This window comes from Cydia pomonella, chromosome 5 (genome assembly GCF_033807575.1).
Source record: "Cydia pomonella isolate Wapato2018A chromosome 5, ilCydPomo1, whole genome shotgun sequence".
Taxonomy (NCBI): Eukaryota; Metazoa; Arthropoda; class Insecta; order Lepidoptera; family Tortricidae; genus Cydia; species Cydia pomonella.
In genome coordinates, this window is record NC_084707.1 from 10,101,506 (window position 1) to 10,126,495 (window position 24,990).

Sequence of the window (24,990 nt, forward strand, 5' to 3'; positions counted from 1 at the left end):
TTCTTTCTTTGGGAAATGATTTGTTGTTTGTTGTGTTCAGAAGAAATTCAAATAAGTGGATAATACAGTTTCCGAATGGTTGTCTTTTTAAAATCTTTAGATGCCAAGTGCATTACTGTTATATTGAGGGGATTTGTATTCGAGTATAATAAAAGTTGCATCATACGCCTGTGAATAGTGCAGGCATGTTCAATCTCTGTCGAGTTGACATTATCGCGACGTGGCCCAAGGCTCCGGCCGATGCCGCCGAGGTGCGTGTTTGTATGTCAATTTAATTTTTTATCGCAACCATTTGCTCCAAACCGCGCTATCACGTCACTCCACCGGGCTGATAACGCCGTATCGCTTAACGCTCCTGCAAACCACCCGATAATTTGCAATATTTGTTGTGTAACAGTTAGCTAAAATTCTTGCTAATTCCATTGTTTTGTATCTAAGTCAAACATTTAAAAAAATCAAGCAAATAAATGTTCTGAGTCTGATTAACAAGCGGAAAACTATACGGGTTAAATAATAAGTAGGTACTCAATTTTTTTATGGTAAATTGGCAATAAACCACGTAACGATAGGCTCAAAAACTAAGCTAATAGACTAAGATATTATTGTACCTTAAGGTATAGTATATTAACGTTTACATGCAAAGTCGATTAAATTTTTTTAATCATTGTTCTCGTCCCGCCTCGACACAGAAAACATTAAACAGATATTCGCTAGGAAATATTTATGATCATTGGCCGCTATAAAAAATATTTACCCTAAATGTTCGCTTCATTTAAGTGTGTAAAACCGCCCTTGAGGCCTATTTGGAAATAAATATTTGATTCGATTTTGAGTTAAGGACTAAAGCGACAAATAGGTATGACAAGACAGTCACTGACATTTACATCGTGTTGTCGCTTTTTTCAATGCAGTTATAAAAATGGTTAACGCTCTTATCATTAAAACGGGGACATATTGAGTTTAGAGCAATATTAAAATACGGAATATAATTGTCAAACTATAGTCAAGACACAGGTCGAAGTCATCGTCCTGCTTATTACGTTGACACGAAGCCTATTCACATACAATGGTAGTCTCGTAACACCGCCGTTGCGAGACTTGCGAGTGACGTCACTTCTGGCTAGCCTTGAGATCGAGGTCAGCGCGCAGAACGGCGGCGGCGAAATGTCGCCTCGAAAAGCAACCCTCTTTGAAAGCAACACAATTAATCCATGAAACTAGATCTATATAGTCACAGTTAAACAGAAGCATCGAAACGTACCTTGATACTGTCGTAACAGGCGGTGACCCGTCCATTTTGCACCTCGACGGTCGCTGGGGGATGTGCGAACTTGCACTCGGTGTCTGGCCGCGAGCACTTATTCCGTTGGAATTCGCGACACACCTCGAGCTGCAGCCAGCGTGAGTCTTTGCCATTCAGAAGGCTATTCATGTTCACCATGGTGGCCATCGCTGCCACTTGAGTAGGATGCGGAGGTCGCGCACGCAGTTACGTGGATCGACTGCGGAGCATAGGCCGCGGGGGGTGAGCGCACTGGCGCTCTGGGCATGCACTCCTTACACTTCCTAGTCGCTGTCTTCAGCCACTAGTCGGCACCCGCACACCCTCACAACCACACAAAACTTCACACGCGTACTTTAAAAAGAATGTCGCGGTGACACAACGACCGATTTGACTGTTTGCGTTGCGTTGCGATGCGTTACTATTACGATTAATCCTACAATTAAGTTAGAATAAAGACACCGAAGTTGCAAGCTTATTTAGGCGAGTATTAAATTATTATCACACGCGTTCGTATCGATGTTGACGGTTGAGTTTAGCAAAGGGCGAGCGGTGTTTGGTGCGCGAGCATAGCGGCGGTCGGGGCGGGTCTGGGCGGTCGACGGTGATGCGCGAAAAAGCAAGATTAGCGGCTCGGCGGTCAGCGAGCAAGCCGTTGCGGTGCGGGGCTCAACTCTGCGAACAACAAAACACACTGGTTATTCTCAAGCACAAGCGGCTACGGGTTAGCAAGCGCCTGCGGCGGCGCGGACACCGCCCTAAGGCTCGCGCTTTTCCGCACAACAGACTGAAGGCAACGTTCACGTCTCATTTGACGTTTGAAATTAATGTTATTCGCTAGCTAGTAGCAATTGAACAGCAGATAAGACTTTTGCGTCTCTTATGTTATTTTCCAGCTTTATACGTAAATTATGGAAGAGGCGGAAAGAAAATTAGCGGTTATCTCATTTTATAAGTCAGATGCTGACTGTACAGACAGATACCTTATCCAAATGAAAGTCGCCTCCGTCTGCTGCTTCGACATAATCTTACGGCAAAATAAAACAGAAGGAAAATATCGTCTTTAATTAAGAGTTATGTTCATGTGTTCGACTTGATAACACCTCGATGGCAACATCAGTTCATTATACATGCACAATTTCAGTTCAATGAGGTTGCCTATTTCCTGTATTTGTTCAGGCTAATTAGGAAATGGACGGTCAGTTGGTGTTTAATTTTAGGGGAGTGGTGGTGTCAGGTGAATGAGTTTGGAAGTGTAGCGCGGGCGGCGTCACTGACCGCGACACATCAGCAGTTACGTTGGACATCGCGAGCGTGAAAATCGTTAAAACTGTTAAAAGGCATTAAATGTCATTTTTGCTGTTAGACTCTCGGACGTCAAAAGAATGCTAGACTTATTCCAATGTGTCACAGGAATAGGACGAATCATCTCGCGGAAAAATTCCTCGTGTGGGCGAAGCCGTTTGGAACGTGAGGCAGGGTACAGGGAAAAACTCGTGAAACCAAATCCTATCGTAATGCGCTATTTAAAGCATAACCCGGTCGAAAATAGCGCGGTGTGCGGGAACGCAACGTCGCGCTCTTCACCGTGCATAAATCTTCAAATTTTATTTTCGACGTGAATGCAAGCGGTGTTTTTATCATAGCGTGCCCATTCGTCCACTCGGACGTCAGTGATCCGAACAGAAAACAACACATATGTTTATTTTCAGTATGTAATCTCATGTGACATTTTCAGATACTGCGTTTGAAAAGAGCCGTTGGGAGCGACTATTTATTGTAATTTAATAAAGTGAGCGGCGGTGTAGCGGCTTACCTGAACATTTTTTTTCCGAAACTGAACTCTAGCTTATAGTGTGCTCATAACGAACTTGTAATCTAATATCATGTAATCAAAGGATGTTTGGTTTAAATGTGTAATGTAATGTAAAAAAAAAGACTACGAAAGTGAAATAGTGTAACACGGAAACTGAAACAATGATTACGCAAATGGTTTGGTCGAATGGACCGCGGCTAGACAGACGTAGCTGTAACTAAACAATCATTTTATGAATTGTATTCATTCCATCTCCATTCTTTTTCTTTGCTGCTTTTGTTTCAATTCATCTCGACGACAACGTTTATATAGGAAATAATGAAGGTGACCGTTTTAACGTATTATCTTTAGTATGGTGAATTGTATACGATTAAGTATAAGGTACCAGTAATTGGCGGGAAATGAACACCTTATTTTACAAATATCAAAGAATAAATATGCTGAATTAGCTTCGACTTCCCAACAAGCTTGTTTGACGCGCCGCTACTGTAAACTCTAATTAGTCAGTGAAGTAACTTGGATTTACTCGTAAGCCAAGTTAGCCTAGCAAAACCGCTCTATCACAACCATGCAACACGGACTAATGGTCTTGATATGTAGCGCATGCACCGTTGCTGCACACATCAAATCAACCAAGCACAATCACACCTTACTCTTAAATTCTGAATACGAGGGCTGCCTTTTAAGTTCTGTCGTTTGCAAACCTCCCGCGATTTTATAAAAAAAAAACTAGTATCATTCAATTTTTTACAACTTCAAAAGATGTTTAACGCGTCTTCAGTGCTTTGAAGAGTTTTTAATAATGAAGCACCATGTCTCCGCACTGTGGAACGTTGGTGTTTAGAATTTCAGCGTGGTTGCTCTAGTTTTAATGATTGGCATCGTGAAGGTCGACCAAAAACAGCCGTGACTCAGGAGAACATTGATGCTGAACGGCAACTGATCGTCGAAGATCGCCATGCCGTGACCGTGAGATAGACGTTTCATTGGGCATTTCAGGGACCAGTGTTCAAAATATTTTGCATGACCACTTAGGCGTAAAAAAAATTGATCTCACGCTGGATACCCCATTTACTCAGTGAAGACCAAAAACGGCTCGCGTTAGATGGTGTCGCAAAACTCTACGAAAATTCAACCGAGGAAACTCTAAACACGTTTACGACATTATCAGTGGTGACGAGTCTTGGCTATATGCTTACGATCCGGATTCTAAACAGCAGTAGACTGTATGGCTGTTCCAAGATGAGCCAAAACCGACCAAAGTAATACGCTCACGGAGTACTTCGAAAGAAATGGTCGCCACGTTTGTAGCGAAAAGTGGCTACGTTGCCACCACCGTGCTAGAGGTTCGTAAAACGGTCAATGCTGACTGGTATACCTGTTTCTTTACCAGAAGTTATCAGCGAGTTCCGAAAAAACAACCCCAGACGTCGTATAGTACTGCACCACGATAATGCGAGCTCGCACACCGCTAGGCAGACAATTGAGTTTTTAAAAGAGCAAAACGTCGAATATCTGGAAAACCCGCCGTACAGTCCAGACTTAAGCCCCAATGACTACTTCACTTTTCCAAAAATCAAGCAACCACTTCGTGGTCAACGGTACCGAACACCTGAAGACAACCGCTTCTTCAGGCGTTCGGTACTAGGCGGCGAAAACTGGTTCGATCGAATGAAAAAGTGTATTATGTATCACGGTGATTACTTTGAAAAACAATATATACTAATTAACACTTATACAGTCTTTAGTTTTACCAAACGACAGAACTTAAAATGCAGCCCTCGTACTGGCCCAAACAACGGGTCCACGGTTGCTGGAGCAGAGGTCAATCCAAAGGACTTTTCACTGGAATAATCCACCAGCCTGTAGTGAAGGCCGTACAAATGAATCCTAAAGATAGTTGAGACTAAATTCAGGGAATAAGTATTACAGATGTCTTTTTGAAGATTTTAGATATCGTTATCACGGTTGCAAAAACGAAAAAAATATTTTCCGTGACTTATATTATAATCGTTTTCGATGTAGGTATTAATGTTATGTTTTGAATATCACTACTGTTATTGCTTAGTTGTCAATCTGTGAGTTCCGCCAAATCGACACGACGACGATGTACATGCGCATATCTTCGCATTTTTCGCCAGCAGAATGCGTTTGATTTTGCTTGTTTAAAGCTCAAAATAAAGCAATATCCGAATGGGTCCGTTTCGATATCGTTTTATTTCGAGCATTAAACAAGAAATTGAGAATGGTGGTTTCAAAGGAAATCGGTGTCCGATTCCGTTCACGGCGGCGCCGACGACTGGGAGGTTCTTTCGGTGTTCGACGCGCACGGGGAAGACATTCAATAACCCAGTGAAAAGATTACCAAGAGCAATCAGACGGAAGCGAATCTAAATAAGAATCTCGTGAGAGCGGTTGGGCGGAGGTGGGGCGCGGGGGGAGAAAAAACAGTCGGCAGGGGTCTTTGTTAGATCGCCGATTCGATCACGTTACTCTCGAGAAATTTATTACTAGAAAATAGTGAAAGAAAACCATCTGAAGAAAGGTGCGGAACTGGTACAGACAATTCATCATCATCATCAATAATACAATAGCGAAAATGCCGATGAACAGGCCGCTCGTCTGCATTCCAGGTCTTGACCGGGACTCGAACCTGGGCCTCCCACCGAATCGGAGGGCGCTCTTACCACTGAGCTATCAAGACAAAAACGAATGCAATGAGCTAACCGAGATGAAACAACATCCGTCACCGGCGACAACGTTTTATGTTTGTATTTTGTAACATGTATTTCAAAAAAGTTTAATAAAATAGTCACGCCATATAACCGCACTTTTCGCTTAAGTTTACTAGCGGCTGAACTTTACAAGACATTTCATTTCTTGACACCAGTTTCCTAGAGCTATAATAAGAAAATACCACAAATTAATATGTATTACGGAAATAATATAATGAAATCAAGATTAACAAATTATTATAGTCGGCTGCTAAAATTGACAATGACAAAAAGTGAATGTCTGCGCAATCGAACGCTTTGTTATAATATCGGAACACTTTACGACAGACAATACAGCAAACGAGGGTAAGGCCGCACACGTGTACATGCCGTTAGAAACGAACCTTTGCTATTTCGACAACCTCCAAAGATAAGGCCAGGGACTCATTTACTTTCCTGTTCCTTTTATTAATTATTAACTGAAATATTTTTGAACAAGAATAAGTTTATTTTATTGTTAGAAATAAATTAATATAACTGTGATGACAGATTTGTAAAAAGATCCAACTTTAAGAGAGAAGGAGAGTAGAAGACTTACTAAAACTAATATCTCACTCGATCTATGCATCGGTAATGTTGTTTTAGCTGGTATGTAACAGGAACATTCCGAAAAAATGTCATTTTTGAAATCCCATCGTCTTTTATCTGTTCAATCTCACCGACGGGCTTCATGTTCAATTTTTTATCGATTCAAGAAGCTCGCCTCTGGGATAGTCTCCACGTCACCGTGTTTATACAGGAAAATCATTACTTGAATACTTTGCCGGCAGAACTAAAAACTCTTGCATTTCTCATTTGTAACTTTCATCCAATTTCATACGTATATGTTTGTGCTTGTTTACTATTTTGGTTTTATCCACTTATTTATATGCTGCACCTCTTGTTCTTGTCGTTTGCCTGACGATTGACTGGTAGAGAAGCTTTATAGCGTCCGCCTTTTGTAACATGTATTTTCTTTTGCGTTTTAAATATATGGTTTGAGATAGGTGTCTAAAACCTTGACAAATATTATGTAATATCTTTAGATATTATATTTATATAACCTTATTTCTTATTCTGCTAGATTTTTTAATTTTATATGACGTCGTATCAGTAAAATGTATAAAAGATTATATAAATTGCGTCGTTGTTGTGCAGTTTATCTCGGTGATGGTGGTAATCAAGTGAAGCAGTGAGCGGCGAGAAGGTATGACAAAAAGTTTAAAAACCTAGCAGCAATGTCGAGTAAAGTAGAATGGTAAGACCGTCAAGTCCGAAATGAGCATGAAGCGACCTTGAGCGGTGTCTCGGTCTGCAGCACAAGCGCAGACGTGCAAGCGCAAAAACCGCCGCCGCAGCGATATGCTTCATCAACTACAACAACACGCCAGCGACGATTACAATAACAATTTAAATTGATCGTGCGGCTGCGGAAGACCTTTTTATGTAATACCAATTAAATAGTTTATAAAGTTTGGCTGATCATAGCCATAGCCAATCATTGTATATTTTCCTATTTGAAAAGTCATAGAAAAAATTGGATTAATTTATGTACATGAAGGCCGCGTGTTCTGGCTGGCTAAAACCGCGCGTTGTTGAAAAAAGTTTGACTTGTGAAAGCAAACTATTGTATATTGTGCAAATATATAGCTAAAGCAAATACCAAAATACCAAAGCAAAAAAACTTACTCGAGTTTTGAGTTAACCTTATTAAATATAATACTTTCTGTGAATTTATTTATTGTATTCACTTACGTCGAAGTTCATATATACGAGTATGTACTATGTATGTACGTCAAAATCTGTCATCATAGTTGTATGTTTAGTACTCAGTACAAAATTGTGTTCGAAGAGCACTTATGGGATCTCTCCGGTCTTGCAAATCGGTTAAGCGTGATTTTTAGTTTAGTATTTAAACCTCAAACTATCATTCAAGCTGTTAAGAAAAATACCATCGCAGCGAGTCAGAATGAGATGGCAAAAAATTTAACCATAAACTGACTGCATCAAACAGTTTATAGTGAGTGTGTCATCAGATTTTTTCAAGCGTAACTTTAATTAAAATACCCTCAAATACTTACTATGTTTAATTATTTAGAACAAAAAATTAAATACAGGTGCATTCGCACAAACTGACATACCATCATAGTTTCTTCGAATATGTAGGCATAAGCCGAAATAATGGCAATTGTAAATAGTACTACGACAACATAAATGTACTTAATTATACATTGGACATCTGTTAGAAGTTACTAAGCAAAGTTTACTTTATTTCCGATCCTAATCAAAACAAAAGAATGACGAGTGAGCATACAAGTTAAGGTGCAACATTGTCTTCACGGAAAATCAAATTTAAACATGTCGATTCGCGCCACACTTGTAATGGCGTTCAGGGACATAACACAGATGTATACAGAGAATTTTGAGTTATAAAGCATTATAACACAGTTGAAAGTTGAATTCATATGGCAGATGTTACATTTTGCGTGCGGCATTCGGCAGACTCGAGTGATGTCACCGTTTGTTATTCCTCGCATGGCTCTAGATTCACTGGCCATGCGTTTTGAGTCTGAATTTGGAGGAAACAAGTGCTAATAAGACTATTATCTCAAGGTTTTCCTCGTTTAATAACTTGGAATTTTAATTAACTCGTGTTAAGTTATTATTAGTGCAAATATTATATGCGCTACCATGTCTAGATGGTAGCTGCACGTATGTTAGCACCGTAGTGAAAACAAAGGCCATTGTTTAACGAATAGAGCAAAACAGTGGATCGCGACTATGTACAGCACCGGTGCAACATTTGGGACGTGCGCGAGGCACATTTAGCAGTCCCGGAGGACGCCGGTAGACTGGTAATTAGCGAGAGAAGCGAAAAATTTGCGACGGGTTAAATTTACGAGGCGCAAATTACACGATTCGGACGCTATCGCTGCAGCGCGGCCGTTAATGTGCACGCCTTATCGAACGTGGAGCGCCTGCCTGAGGCCCGCTCCTGGCACGCCGGCATTAAACTGATCGCATCAACAAAACACAAAAATACAACTCTAAAATGCGGCACTGGTGCGAAATGTTGGCAATTTTAAGAGCACTGTGCAAATTTCCGCTTACACAATGTTGGCTTGTGAGTTGTGGAGTGCAATATAAGTAAATTTGGCGGTCCCCTATTCTGCAGCTGAGCTTTTTAGAGGAGTAGTGGCCCTACCAAAAAAGCATTTATGTAGTAATTAATAATCATCATCAAATAAGTCTGAAGGGGTTTTATATGACAGTGTTTTTTTGCGATAGTTTGTAATAGTACATTATGATGCAAGTGCGAAAAATAGGAAATTCGAAACGAGTGGCGATAAATTGTGTATACAGTGTTAATATATTTAGGAATTAAAGCAAGTTAGGAATCAGTGCGAGAGCAATGAAAATATAGTGCCGGTTTGATTTTAAATATGTAGTGCAGTCAGATTTACCATCAAAAGTAGTGGATCAGATTACGCATCAAAAGAAGCTATTATTCTCTAATACCTTAAAAAAAGTGCAATTGAATTATTAGGTGGTGACAAATACTTTTGAACACAAGAAATGTAATAAATGTATGGCGATTTTGATCTTAGAAATCTGACAGACTATACTAGTAGAGATAAATTCATATTTACAAAATTATTTTAGGGTGGCAGTAACTTTTGGTGCATTGTTTCATACGCTACTGTTGATGATGACTGTATTTACTAGTTTAGCAAATACGGTCAATATGGATAGAAAATTTGCTATAAAATTGGGATAATTAAAGCTGTACGGATATATCCCAATTATTGCATATGTAACGTTATCAAATGACGAGGTAAATAAAAACGACGGTTACTTCCTAGTTTGAGTGAACTTTACTCATCAATAAGCAGGCATATTTTTTGACTAACTTCATCCATGCCAATAGGCTGACCTACGTAATCGTTAAAGTAGTTTAAAAATGACAAAGAACCGCCTACTTTATCCTCAGCGAGCAGCGAAATGATTTATGAGTTGTAGAGTGCAATTGTACGAGTAACAGGAGGTACTTCAATGTGAAATTTTCGTGGGATGTTTAAAAATATAGCGCTATGCAAGTATCAAAGAAATGGTTTCTTAACGTTCAAGGTGCATGAAAGTGGAGGTTTTTAATAATTTATACATACCTAATCAGTTTATTTTTACTGACCAATGTCTGGTTAACATCTGTTCGGTGTCCAATTTTGATTACAGCTCACCCAATCCAGCGCCACTAGAATAATGTAGATCGTCAATTCAGTGCTGGATTCAACGTGTGTGATAATAGTCAAAACGTATTGTTTTTTGGTAAGTCTCCATAAATTTACTGGTTGATGAAAATGACTGGAATTAATGTAAACAATTCGATCCAGTTCAGTGCTGGATTCGATCACTAGACTGGAATGCTACTGGAATACACGTGAACGGGGCATAAAACGCATAGAACACTAAAGGTAGTAAATAAGTTGATGGGTAAGAATTACTTTAAATGTGTTTTATATTTTTTTGAGCTTCTCTCAACTCTAGCACCAGGTCTCTGCTCATTACTAGGTCATCTCTACAAATTAGTGCAGAGATTCCATTTGGTTTATTTATTTGGGCAGAAAGCTTTAAAAAGTTTCCTTAATCTCGTAAGTCTTACATTAAGTCTGAAGCGCCTTATCAATGATTAATTTGGCCACACAATCTGGAACTTGGGCTGTGTGTCACATCCGTTTAATTTTCACCAAGATAAGATAATTAATTCCGATAGCGACGGGCTTATCAAGTCGGCCATTTTGGTTTTGTTAGATTATACGGTTTGTAATTTAGCTGCTAGTTATCTTATCTAAGGTGAGGTAAACTTTCTTTGCTGATAGTCAGATGACCATAACATATTTTAAAGAAAGGAATAATAATGTCAAGCTCAATTGAAAGTTGTACATAGTATGTACAGTAGGCGTTCATTCCCAAATATAGTTTATTGACGCCCGGACTGTCCGGAGATCGGCTACTTCGAAATTAGTAGAAACAAAAAATAATAATATCAAAAGCAGGGTTTCTATTGACAGGCAGTTTTCGTTTGTTGTGAGCAGAGCAGGTAGCGAAGCCAGCTGTTACCCTCGTCGATAAAACGTAACAAAACAAACCTTTGTTGTCCTTTGCCGACTGAACCTATTCAGCATTTTTAAACATTGGAATTTTATATTTTACTCCGTGGTGTTTACTAATGACAACATTTTTAAATAGGTAATATCCGCGTGATTCTTCGGTGTAGATGACGTCATGGAGTGTTTGTAAATGATTAATAAGAACTGCAGCGACAACTTATAATTTTTAAAAGTACATCTTCGATTATGAATGACGAATAAACCTATCAACCTATTCTACTAACCTGACTTATGAACTTATGTACCTATATCTAGGAAATTACAACTATCATTCCTTGGGATATATTTGTACATCATCATCATAAATTTAAGAGCTGCGCTCTTGTCGGTGAAGCAATCTCCAGGCTTTTATACACGATGAGTCAAACAAATCCAAAACATGACATAGGTACCTCTATTTGCAAACGTGACGCTATCAACAAAATTTAACAAGTTTATGTAAATAATAGAAATAAGCTCATGAAAACTAAATGTTTCTAGAGAGTTAGGCCAAGATAAATCTGCAGTGATTTTGATAGCCCACACTGAGCAAGTGTATTTTTAAAAGTCAAACTTCTATGAAATAATGACGTATTAAATAAATAACACTTGCATAGTCCATGCTATGCTAACTCTACAAATGAATTGAAATGCCTTTCGTTGCGATTGTTGAAATATGTAAGTTTGTCGCTTCGTGCGAAAACTTGTGACTAAGGGTCTATAGGGCTTAGACAATTATTTACAAAGGATAATGAATATTTACCTAAGTAATTAGAATTTAATTTATGAATATTATAAAGTTATTGGTATTTGTTTTCTCCAAGAATAGCATCAATGCAATAATACCAATAATTGTGAAATGGTGAAGGTAACAAACGAACGCCAAACAACCGAGATCAAGCAGTAATAAGGAGTTGGCTGGAGCCCTATTCGAAGGAGGAAGAGAAGTTTTGACGAGAGGATTACGGAAGAGTTCCAGTTTGCCGAGTTTGCGCAACTTTTACATTATGGCCAATATTGACGGAAGCAGTTTGTCTGCCCGCTTTTCGCGACGGGTCTGACCATTCGACCAAGGCGAAAGCTAGCATGCGGCGAATAGCGACATCCGAGCCGAAGTGAGGGGCAGCAGTAGCACCAATGTTGCTCACTCAAATGCATCTCGCTTCGGCAGTTGGAAAATTTACCGTCGAATTTCGGAAGTAACCGCCGTTTTACTCACTTATTTCACAGATAAAAACACAATAATGAGAAAATACGAGAAAACACGAAAAATATGCACTAGCTTTATTCACAAACTTTCACGATGCACACTTGGACGCGAGTTCCGAATTCGACGATATCCTGTCGCATTTAAAAGTATGAGCGTAGTAACACTTACATGATGAGGGGTAAACAAGCTGGGTAGGGGAGTGTGTATGTCCAAAAGTTGTTAAAACATAGCAAATTGCACGAAAGTTAGGAGAAACGTTTCGCCGGTAGCGTAGAGGTCGCGGTTCGCGGCCACAGCGGGGCGGCACGCGTCGTGTTTGGAGCACGAGTGCGGTGCACAGAGCGGCGTCGAGTCACACAAGCGCAAGCGGAGTCGGCGGGCGACTGACGGGAGGCGAGTGGCGAGGCGAGGGGGCTGCCGCTGCGCGCGCACCCCTCGCCCCTGCTTCACGCCCCGCACCCTTCCTCACCCCGCACTTCGCGCCCCTTCACCTCGACTGCCGGCCGCCTTATCACACTGCGCCGCTTCCTTTCTCCTCATGCAGTTGCGAGCTTTTCGCCACTGCCACACTTCCGCCCGCCCCGTCGATTGTGCCGGCAAGCTTTAGCCAGTCAATGTATTGCAAGGATTACTTAGTTACAAGGTGAAAAGTTTTTGTTCATGGTGTTACTTGAATGTCTTTAGGTATTATTATTTAATTCCAACTTTTGAAACATAGTTTAAATAGTAATGGAAACTTCAGTAACTTCAGCTAACCGCAAATTTATTTTCATCAGAGAACAATGAAGATTAACTTGAATGCAATTTCGGTGTTGCCGAGTAGATAAGCCGAGTGCGAGAGAGTGGGCATGGTCGGAGCGTGCGGGGGGTGCGAGAGTGCGAGCGAGTGCGCGCTAGCGGCGCCGGAGCAGACAGTAACAGTATAAGTAGCAGAAAAAGTATAATAACCAAGAATAGGTCACATATTTTCTGATTGAAAAATAAACAATTGTGCCATTTGTTATTAAGAATACACTCGTTTTCCTTGCTCTATTAATCAGATCCAAAGAACTGAGCTCTCTGGCTATAGTACTTAAATAATATTGAAGTAATATTAATACAATTTTCCATTTGGCAAGCTATAATTATTTACACTTTGATTTATACATAACTGCAGAGGTATGCAATACAACCAGGTTACGGAATTCATCTAATTTAACATAAAAAAAAATAGGTTTATAGTAGAGGGTTAATTTGAAAAAAAAAAAAACTATGTAGGTAAAATATAGTGCACATTGCACATTCTAAATTATGCTCTTTTTAATCTTCTATTTATACCTAATCGATTTTCATTTTAAAGTTATTTCAGACTCAACATGACACATTCGATCAATACCAGTTTCGGTACTGCTTACGCGTCGAGTGCTGTGCAGACGGAGAGCGGCGAAAGTGCGCCCGCGCCGCGAAACGGGTTTGCGGTCGGCGCGTGACCCGTCCGAGGACACGCTACGTGAACCACTTTGCAATTGCACACCATATCCCACTTGATAAATATAATTGGTGTTACATATTACATTTATTCCAAATTGCGAGATAGGATTGTGTAAAGTTTTTGATCCGAATTTAGAGCTAAAAATAATAAAACTCTAGTGGTCCTTCGACGACGTCTGTATAGGGCCCTCTTCGCACAACAGGTACAACCATCCATTGGGTATAAACTAATAAAGGTAAACATATATAATATAACCGACTGATGTCAAACAACGTAGATGCCAATTAAATTAATGAATACACTAATTTCGTAATTGCAGCAGCTATTAATAGCAACCCACACACACACTAAAAGATCTTATCTCGATATAATATGACTGATCAGTTAACTATTGCAAATAAATTGTACATACGAGGGCTAATCCAAAAGTTGTTAGTTGCTCCGGCTCTACTCATGCGATTAAAATTTTATTTACTTATACTATTGTGAGGGATCAGTACTTATTAAAGTGGTGTAAATACGTTTTTAAAAAACGCTTTTTTTTGTTTTTACTTTATTTTTACTTGGAGGCGTCGAAGCCTAACCATCAGTCATGAAAATCAGTAATTGAGACTCCATATGTGCAGTCATTTTATAGACAGTTTTTGTAAAAAAAAACGTAAGCTTTTTAGGTGCTACTAATGACGAATCTTGGCCGTTTTTTTACGTATAAATCGTTTCGATTGAGTAAATATTATTATGATTTAATAGGTGTCAACAATGAGTCCTTTCATTAAAAGTAAAAATTCCTGATATTAAAAATAATAATATGGGACTCTATTGTTTCCCATAAAGATTTAAGTCAAATTGGTTTTTCTCAGAAACGCGTAATTTTTCAGGATTGCCATAGAACAAACCTAACCTAACCTATCTATAGTATAACTTAAGGAAATTCCTGAAAAGTGAACGGTTTCAGAGTTACAACTTATGATAATATGACAATCATTACATTATGACTTTCAATAATTATGCCAAACAAAGGGTTCGAAAAAATATCAATACTTACATATAACATTATTCATTGATTTATACATTGGAAACAGCAGAAGGAAGATAATAATTAGTCCCGGGTAAATTTAAGTTCGATTTTCAAAGATTTCAGTACGAAATTAATTTAATTGTGCCCAAAATTGCCGTTTTTTCTAACCAATTCGTAATTCCATACAAATCAGCTTTCAGTTATAAATATATAATAAAAAAACTATTTGCATTAATAAAAAAAATGGCCATAATTAGCATTGAAATATCCAATATAAATATTTTTTTATCGCATAAGTAGAGCCGGAGCAACTAACAACTTTTGGATTAGCCCTCGTAGTTAAGGAGCTGCAATAAATCTTAAGTACTTGACTCTATTGTGTTACGACAATTAAGCAGTTTCTTTTAAGTTACAAGCATAAAAGTGTGTTGGCGTATGTTATACACCGTGTTTTTATTGAATTCCGTTAACTTCGAGGCATGAGTAAGTTCGTTTAAGGAAACTAAATGGCAGAGGTAATTTTGTAAAAAAAATTTTTTGTTTTTTGTTTTGATTTTAATTAAATGTTGCATATAGCGTTGTTGTAACACGGGCATTACATTTAACTCGACCAAACAATTGAAAACTATGACATATCAATGACATTTCAAACATCGACCGTCCGAGATAGTACTTACGTTTAGTAGCAAATGTATTAACTCGTACTAAACACTAATCAATATGTAAACAGACTCTAAGGCAAAGATACACGCTCGTAGGGGCCTTATAAGATAAAAATAAATTATTGATTATCTCCGAAATGGAGTTAATTAGAATACCGGCGTCTTAGAGAAAGTTACTTAATTTAAGCTTAGGAATGCACCCTTGAAATTAACGGAAATAAAAAAAACACGGTGTATATACATGTGTTTAAGAATTATGTACATCGAATACAATAGGTACCATTTACATGGTTAATTTTCGTAACCGATATAATATTACTGATCAGTTAACTATTGCAAACAAATTATACATAGTTAAGGAGCTGTAAGTCTTAAGTTAATGGACTCCATTGTGATACGACAATTAAGCAGTTTTTATTTAAGTTACACGCATGAAGTGTGTGTAAGAATTAAATACAATGAATACAATACAATACCATTTACATGTTTAATTTTCGTAACACAATGGAATCAATTAAATTAAGACTAATTACCAAACCTGTTATAACTCGGGACACATTCTAGAGATTTGATATCCATAAAAAAGATGTCGATATATATTAAATGTGCTCATTGAAAAATCTCGAAAAAGTTTTGATAAAAAACTCCTTCCAGGCATATTTTACAAAATAAATAAGGTTTGTATCGAAATGGTTTATGTACAGTCAAGGTATTAAATATCGATACGGACAAAGTGCCAAAAATATGTATACACGACCTTATTGCTTATGTGGAATGTAGTGTAGTGTGTACTGGTATTTTTATGACTTAAGGTAAATTTCACTTTTTATGTACTTTTAGCAATAAATGATGATGGAGTAATGTTTAACAAATAATAAATAACGATATAAAATGATTAGAACATTTAGTGTCAATGTGGAAATACTGACCTGGTTTAAAAATAAAATAAATTCTTCCAAAACACACCTTTTTAGAATTTCAGAAGCAGTATACAAAGAGATTTTGTATAAATATATTTATTTTGTAGAACATTTAGATGTTGACAGTAACATCGATATATTTAATTGTCGATAATATATTTTGCTACGTCACTTTAGTATAAGTGCTCCGAGTTATCCCAGGTTTGCTAATTACAGGTTCTTCACTACGTACATTTCTTTGCAATTCACTCATCTATAGTAACAATGTTACAGAATCTGCAGATACGATAAAGAAGAGTGCCTATCTCTTGAACTAGGTATAAGAGTTCATCTTTATTAAAACTAAACTCTGGAAAATGTTATCATAAATAAATATGGGGCATTTTCTTTTATTTATATTGCTCAGATTTGTAGCGTCTATAGTTGGCGAGATATTTTTTCAATAGGTAAATTAATAAATATTTTAAATAGAATATTTACCCTGATAGCCGTAAATTACTAATTATGTTCATAAATTCTAATTATATAATGCATATTATCATCATAATTAAGTATCATATTAAAAGGAATGTTTCGTCGAGCACGAGTTGCACCACGCATCATTAAAATTTTAGCAATAAACGAAATGCCTTTCCGAGATTAAATACCATAACCCTAACGTTCTTTAGGCGTTAGCTTTTATATTAAAACTAGAACTAGACACTATATGCACCAGTCTACCTACTTGATAAGCATGTTTACTGAAAGTATTCTTATCAAGGGAGTTAAATACAAATTTATTATTACCTTAATTACCATTAATTTATTTAGATACGAATTATATGTTGGCATCATTTTAGCATAGTAACCATCATAGTAGCAGTAAAAAGTAAGTAGTAGAAAATTTTTGAAGTTTCAGCAACTACAGTCTTTTCAGCGATAAAATGAATGTGGTCGGATAGAGGTGACCCCCCTGCATGAAATCAGCAGCTCTCTCTGAAACTGACTGTACAAAATTACGTATAAACAAGAAAACCAAGCAAGTATGTCCTTTGTACTAATATTGAATGTCGGACTTATTATATTCAGAATATACGTTGGTTTTACAACCATATATAGCGATTTTTAAATCAAAACCTACCTAATGATAATGTATTGAGTAACGTGTTACATTAAAATACCATTAGCCTACGTAGCGAGTACGAAGAAAGTAAAGAAACCTCGATATAGCTAGTCTGACCTGCGGTAACTCCATTAAACCTGCTTTAGGCCTGCCCGATCGATAGATATAAGAATAAACAGAAATTACGGCGTACCTACACATGACTATAGATATGTTTACAAATTTGGAAATGTAGCGAGTTGGATGTGCGGAAGTAATAGATTTAGATGTAATTTAATGTGGTTTTGACTACTGAAGAAGAACCTAGGTTTAATATCCCGTTGACCTTTGGGAATGTCGTATCGTGTTGGATAAAACTCTCTTCTCTTATACGTCTCTTAGTCCCATCCACCGTGTAATTAAAAACTAGTTATTTTATTTATGCTATGTCGGTGGCAAACAAGCATACGGCCCCCCTGATGGTAAGCAGTCTCCGTAGCCCATAAACGCCTGTGCCTCCAGAGGTGTTACATGCGCGTTGCCGACCCTAACACTCCAAACCTTCGTTGAGCTCTGGCTACCTTACTCACCAGCACACAACACTGAGTAGGGTCTAGTGTTATTTGGCTACGGTTTTATGTTCCAGAAAACCGTTTGTTTGTTGTTCCTGTTTTACTTATAATAAAATATTAAACATATTACATACACACGACGAAATCTCTTTGCAATTGTTTTTTTTTGTTTCATTGACTAGCATAAGTAACAAAGTATATCAAACGATGCATGCTTTAGTTATATCATGCATTGTATTGCAAGTAATCTAAATATAAGTGAACAATTTTATTTATTTTTACAAAAGACATACTTTTTTGTCGCGTATTTGTCAAATGGTGTGCCTGCCTATGTAGTTGATAATATTAATATTTTTGTAAAAAAACTACGAAGAGAGAGGATTTCGTGAATCATAATGTTGCTAAGCGTCGTTTGTAAAATAATATCATTGGTTCTTTGTGAAATGATTACACACTTGAATAGTTATGGATGTACAGTCAGCGTCAAATACTTCGTAGCAGTCAAAGTAGCCAAATAGTTCGGTACACCATATATTTAGTATGGTGTACCGAACTATTTGGCCACTTTGACTGCTACGAATTATTTGACGCTGACTGTACATGACAGATCTAATTATTTGAAAATCATCAGTCACAACGCGGCAACGAATTTCCGTATAACATGACATCATAACAAGATTAGCATGGCATGAAGGGGCGTTTGACCTGTGGTATTATTCATAATTTTTATTTTCAGCATTCTTAAATTAAATGTTTTACTCAAAACACGAGTGTACCGGCAAGGCTAAATCAGTTATTCACACTCACACCGCATACCAAAATTAGGCAGGCTAGTGCTAGCATAAATAAGACCTTCAAACATGCATTGTTGTTAGAAGTATTTTGACATGGGGTACACTGGTTGGTTTAGTTGAAAGTTCGCTTGCACAAGGTAAGTGATGGTAATATAGCAGAAGCTCGCGCGCAGTCACGAGCGACGTATGGTGCGCTAGTTTTTGCGCTCGGCTCCACCAAGCGTGACATCTAAAAGCTCGTTTATACGCTTTTTGCTGTCGTTTGACTCGAAATAGGCATTTTTTTTGGGGCGGTAACTATCATCTTAATAAAATGCAATACTATTGTCCGCCTCGCGGCATTGTTCGAAACAAAGCCAGTTTAATAACATACATGTCCTTGGACATTTTTGGTAAAATATTAGAAGAAAATGCCTGCTATTGTGATACTGATTTATAATAATTACAAGTTCAGCCAGGTTAAAGTTACATTAAAACATTAATGAGTAGGAGTATGTAATTAATTCTGGCTCCTAGCGTTTTCATTAGAGTCAAATCTTCTGCCATACAACGCCATGCACGAAAATGTATCTAATAGACAGTCTGGTGATGCCTGAAGCAAATAAGTTAAAGATACAAGTCTTAATGAATCGCTTTTAAACAATCATCAATCAGCCAGTATTTGTGTAACTAATAAACTATGTCTCATATTATCCGCGAAGCGGTAATCTAATAGTTAGTAATTATTAATAATAACAGCCGTGCTACCGATTGCGGGTGAACAAAAGCATCGCGCTGAATATATATTAAACATTAATTTGGCCGCTAGCGTGCTGAACCTGGCTTTACTTCGCGAGCTTCGCTCCATAAAGTTATGAAGCTCCGTCACACTGATTAAACCACTTAATTTTTTCTCGGATGAAAGACGCGATATAAGCATAGCAACAGTACTAATTAGTCGGTGAGTTTTTAAAGGATTTTTTAACGTCTAATGAGTGGGCAATGATACCGGGACAGCTGTTCCGTCGTGCTGCCGCCTGCTCACAATGCGTGCCGGGCGTGCCGACACGCAAAACAAAAGTGTTACTACAATAAACAAACCTTACACCTATCTAAAAACAAAATTAAACCCATAACTTAATGAGAATACATAGTCTAGCCATAAATTCTAACTGTACATTAACTATGGATTTAAAGGTAAGTACTGAATTAAATTTTACATATAAATTAGAGAAACTTATTAGGAATTTAAAATGCCTAACGATTATTTGATGTTGTCATCACTTGCGGCGTGCCTATAGCTCTTAAAATATCCTGTAACTAACCAAATTTTGTGTCGCATAGAACAGGCCTCGTTCTCTAAGACTCATAACATTTTTTTATACCCAGGTGATCATATTTTGGTTTGCCTGGAGTCAGTAAGTTGCTTCAATTAACGTAGGAAATTAATCCATATTCTAGTTTGTGGAGTTGTTGGAGTTTCGTCTTCTATGAGCTTTAACAAAAATGACAAATACTTATCCTGGAATATGATTTTACGAATATATTAAACGTATTTTATTATATGCTTTTTCGGAAAAAATGGGCTCATTGACCCTTTTATGTGGGTCTTCTCACAATGCCATAAAATACACGGGATAATAGTCTTGTACCATTGCATTAATTGCATAGCATTTCTCTTGCACATCCGCCTTCTCAAATCTGCGTGCAGACAAGTAATGCATTGAAAATTGTACAAATTTTGGTCGCCTGGCCAATCAAGGCCTTTTTTTTAAAGTTATTAGTCCCGTTATTAGTCCGTCAATAAAACTTGATTAAAAACTTTGAAATCATAGTCTCTATGGTATTCCCATATAAACGTAATACTTTTTATTGGAAGTATTGTTTATTTCTGGGCAGGCTGAGGATAACAATTGTATAGATAGCCGTTTTAATACCATGATCCGCCGTTATAAATATAGATATCATCCGATAGGATGGGTACTGTCAAATTTGCCATACCTATACATAGTTAAATTTTAACAAATTTTACGATATTTAAAAATATAAGAGGTCACATACTCCCACCATAGATTTCATCTTGAACTGTTGTAAAGTATAAAAACATTTGAGATATTTTCAAATAAAATGCAAGCGCTTCTGCTCATAAGATGCGCTTCGCTGGCGAATTTCGGCGTCGGCTCGTGATGAGGTTCAATGAACTCATACCCGTCGTTCATCTTATACCCGCAAAAAATGCACTGGCCCGTCCCACGCCGAACGTCCACGCACACAGGCCCACCGGGTATGTAGTGTACTGTGCATTGAACACAAGAACACTGTTACCAATGGCAGCACATGTAATCGTATACCGCTCTCAGCCTTGCCTGGACACCCGAGAACAAGCCGTGGACAACGTTTAGTACTCGAGTGGCATAAGATCTATGAAACTGCAATACGAATTAAACGTCTAATATATCGAACATAGGTATATATCCGGTAGCTTGCGTATAAAAAGAAAAAGTCGAGTTAAGTGGCTAGTCGACTAAATTATCACATGAGTGTTAATGTATTGATTGTGATCGTGACCGCAAAAAAGTGCTGCAATGAATTACTTTTATTCCACATTGTTTTTTTGTCAGTTCATGGCATCGCAGCAGTTTCTCTTGCATCTCATAGCATTTCTAGCGAATAAGTATAGCAAAAATTTACATTTCGCCAGTGTGATCGCCAAAAAACCTCATAAGTTTACAAAAGTGACCGTATAGTCGTCATATCACGAGCTGGCATTACAACTGTTTCGTACGAATAAAAATAAATCGGAGTTTAAACCGACAATTGGGACAGCGCACAATCCACGACTGCAAACGACCGTTATTATTCTCATTCATGACCGTCTGCGATCTTAAAAGTAAAGCCCATCGTTCGACAATGAGCTAGCGGGGGTGCGCCCACGTCGCTCATCTCCTCGCCAGTTCATTGCGCACGCGCGCAGTTTCCTGTATCATTCAGACCATATCATAGCGATCCGAACTAAAAGCACCCACACGGTGACACCAGCGTCCCTTTAGACTATGACGCCATCGAGAAATATGATATGAAATATACTTAGGTAGGTATATAATATAATAATAATACTACAAGTCTACTACTATACTAATAATACAAGTCTGTATCAGTTGCCGACGTGACAAATATTCAACACCTCATTTAAATTTTAAACATAGAGTGGTATACCGACAAATGACCCACTTTTAAACAAAATTGTATTTGCTTTTTGTCCGTACTGTAGCGATATGTAGGTTGCAAATTTTAGAACTCTAGCACCGTGCTTATTAAGGGTAATAAACATCGAAGTAAAATTTTATATTCCGTAAAATCAACACAGCATGAATAGGGCACAACATCTGTGTGAGCAATCAGGTCCTTTCGTTAAGCACCTTTTTACGAGTCGCGAATTCGACTCCCACGCCCGTTTAAAACGGCTGCAATTTGTTCAAAGTATCAGTGGCTCCGTCCTCTTCGATGTTTCAGCCAGGGTACCACTAAGTCCCCGATTATATCCCAATTTAAACATTTAAAAGACAAAATCTAAAACAGTAAGTTCCGTTCTACAAAACAGAGGCACGTGAGCGATCGAATCGTCTACAGAGCATAATTCGCGAGGGTACCGTTTTAAATTAAACGCGATTTCGCCAACAAAGAGGCACAAATTCTTGGTCGACTGCCTGCCTCTGTGTATCCACACACCAATTAAGCTAAATTAAATATACGAAGAATTTAGAAACTGGTTAGCTTCCTTGAAGCGCATCGGTGTAATTGGCTAATCCGCGTTGGGAGCACGAGATATCATACGAGTTATTTATTGCTTTCCTTGCAGATCTATGCCCGGCAGACAAACTTCAATAGTAATTGCTAATGTTAATTACTTAAATAAATAAATATTATAAGACATTATTACACAAATTGACTAAGTCCCACAGTAAGCTCAATAAGGCTTGTGTTGAGGGTACTTAGACAACGATATATATAATATATAAATATTTATAAATACTTAAATATTTAGAAAACACCCATGACTCACTTGTTTATTTATATTTGCACCGATGTCTAACAATTTGCAGTTAATAGTTTCATGACATGTAAATAATGTAAATGTACTTATGTGCCTATAAACAACAGTGCAAATGTCACGTGTGTTAGCTCTTTCCATATTTCGTCAAATCGAAATTTCGCACATCTTTCCACGGGTTAGGCGAACCGAAAGGGATCCCGGATCCTTGATGTGGGCGCGGAAATGACTGACTTCTATTGGCAGCCATTGTTATCCGCCGTTGTAATATCAAGGCGAGAACTTGAGGCGTATTGATATCCCCTATAACAATATCAATTCTTACAAAAAAACATAGAGCTAATTATAATTCCGACTGAAATCGTTCCTGAAGCGTTTACGATTCGTGCATTGTTATTTATAATTAAGCGAGAAGATTCATGACTCTGAATTTAATTAATTAGTCGCATTTAGATGCTCCGTTATTGTAGTTGGAGAGTATGGTTCGAAAGTCTGCGAAGCAAGTTATTACCCGAATTATTCGCTAAGTAATAAGAACGCAGCGAGAGGTGCGGCGTGAGCGCAGCGCCGCTAAGTGGCTTTTAAGGTCGCTTACCTCATCCCGCCTCTCGTCAAGACTGTTTGTACGCGCATTTAGTCCGATAGCAACTTCGTTTATAATCCATTTTTCAATTCTTTAGCACTATTTTACCACATTCTATTACGCTAAAACATTTAAGAGTATAAGTTTGTTGTCATGAATATCGAAAACTACACTCATTTTAGAAGCATCAGTTTCATTTATACTAACCATTCGTGATACGTGTGTCACCAATGACAAGAAATATTACTACAATATTCTGGATCGTATTTATTATACTCGTTTTATTTGGGGCCAAATTAAATATATGATATTTCATTGCCCGTGGTTAATAGGTAAATTTATTTTAGTTTAACATTAACAAACATGCAATTAATAAAGGCTAACTAATATGATAAGCTTCTTCGTTGCCATACTTTTAGAAGTAAGGTTACACGTGCCGAGCAATAAGCAACAATGATGTGTAACAAATCGAATGGTACAGTTCCAAAAAAATTTGAGTGACTGTTACTACCGCAAAAAAGAAATCGTAATCGCCGAAGATGTTTTGTGTTAAGTACCAGCTTAAAAAAATCATCATTCCCCGTAATGCTTCTACAAATCAAATTCAATAGTTTTTGTCAAACTAAGCTAATAAGAGGACCGATCTGGCACAGTGGGTAGTGACCCTGCCTATGAAGCCGATGGTCCCGGGTTCGAATCCCGGTAATGGCATTGTGTGATGAACTCCGACATTTGTTCCTGAGTCATGGATGTTTTCTATGTATACACACATACATACATATAATCAGGCCTATTTCCCGGAGGGGTAGGCAGAGATCACGGATTCACGGGTCAGCAATGCGCATGTAACTCCTCTGGGGTTTGCAGCCGTACATAGGCTACGGACACTGCTTACCATCAAGCGGGCCGTATGCTTGTTTGCCAACAACGTAGTATGAAAAAAAAAATCCACTTGCTGAAAAAAAATCCTGACATACCTCTTTCGCTTCCCTCACTTTTATAACCTTCCTCATAAGGGAAAAGTTGGACTGAACGAAGATGTAGTGACAAAAATTGAGAAAGGTATGTTGCGATGGTTTGGACACGTGGAAAGAATGAGTGAAAGAAGGTTAACAAAGAGAGTTTATAAGGGAGAAGTAGAAGAGGGAGCTGGAAGGGCTAGACCTCGGCGGACTTTCTCTGATCAAATCGGGGAAATCCTGAAGAAAGGCCATGTCAAGAACACCTTAAACAGACGAGCGTGTATGACGAATGTTATGAAAGTGAAGGAAGCGAAAGAGGTATGTCTCAGGATCTTAGCAAGTGGAAATCCGTGGTCTCTGCCTACCCCTCCAGGAAATAGGCGTGATTATATGTATGTATGTATGTCATATACGCTCGCCGGTTTAGGGTGCTCTTGACCTGGCCTTTCTTCAGGATTTCCCCGATTTGATCAGAGAAAGCTCGCCGAGATTTACCCCTTCCAGCTCCCTCTTCTACTTCTCCCTTATACACCAATATATTTATCTATATACGTATGTATATCGGCGCTCAGTACCCATAGTACAAGCTTTGCTTAGTTTGGGGCAAGGACAATCTGTGTAAGATTGTCCCCAAATTTTCATTTTTATTTATTTATGTTGATTCATATTTTAACTGGATAAAAACGGTG

General features: G+C 38.0%; 1 protein-coding gene across 8 annotated transcripts in view; it reads right to left on the reverse strand.

Moving 5' to 3' along the window:
- LOC133518276 (muscleblind-like protein) overlaps positions 1–24,990 on the reverse strand; it is a 166,125-nt gene that overhangs the window by 86,821 nt on the left and 54,314 nt on the right. For 3 of the 8 annotated variants that reach the window (XM_061851941.1, XM_061851938.1, XM_061851939.1), the window contains exons 1-2: positions 12,377–12,610; positions 1,262–1,957 (exon numbers count right to left, since the gene is read on the reverse strand). In XM_061851941.1, the coding sequence (XP_061707925.1) occupies positions 1,262–1,450 (189 nt within the window). In that variant the 5' untranslated portion in view covers positions 1,451–1,957; positions 12,377–12,610. Of the gene's footprint in view, positions 1–1,261; positions 1,958–12,376; positions 12,612–24,990 lie in introns of those variants that run through there. The other 5 variants (XM_061851937.1, XM_061851935.1, XM_061851936.1 and 2 more) reach the window with 3 other exon arrangements.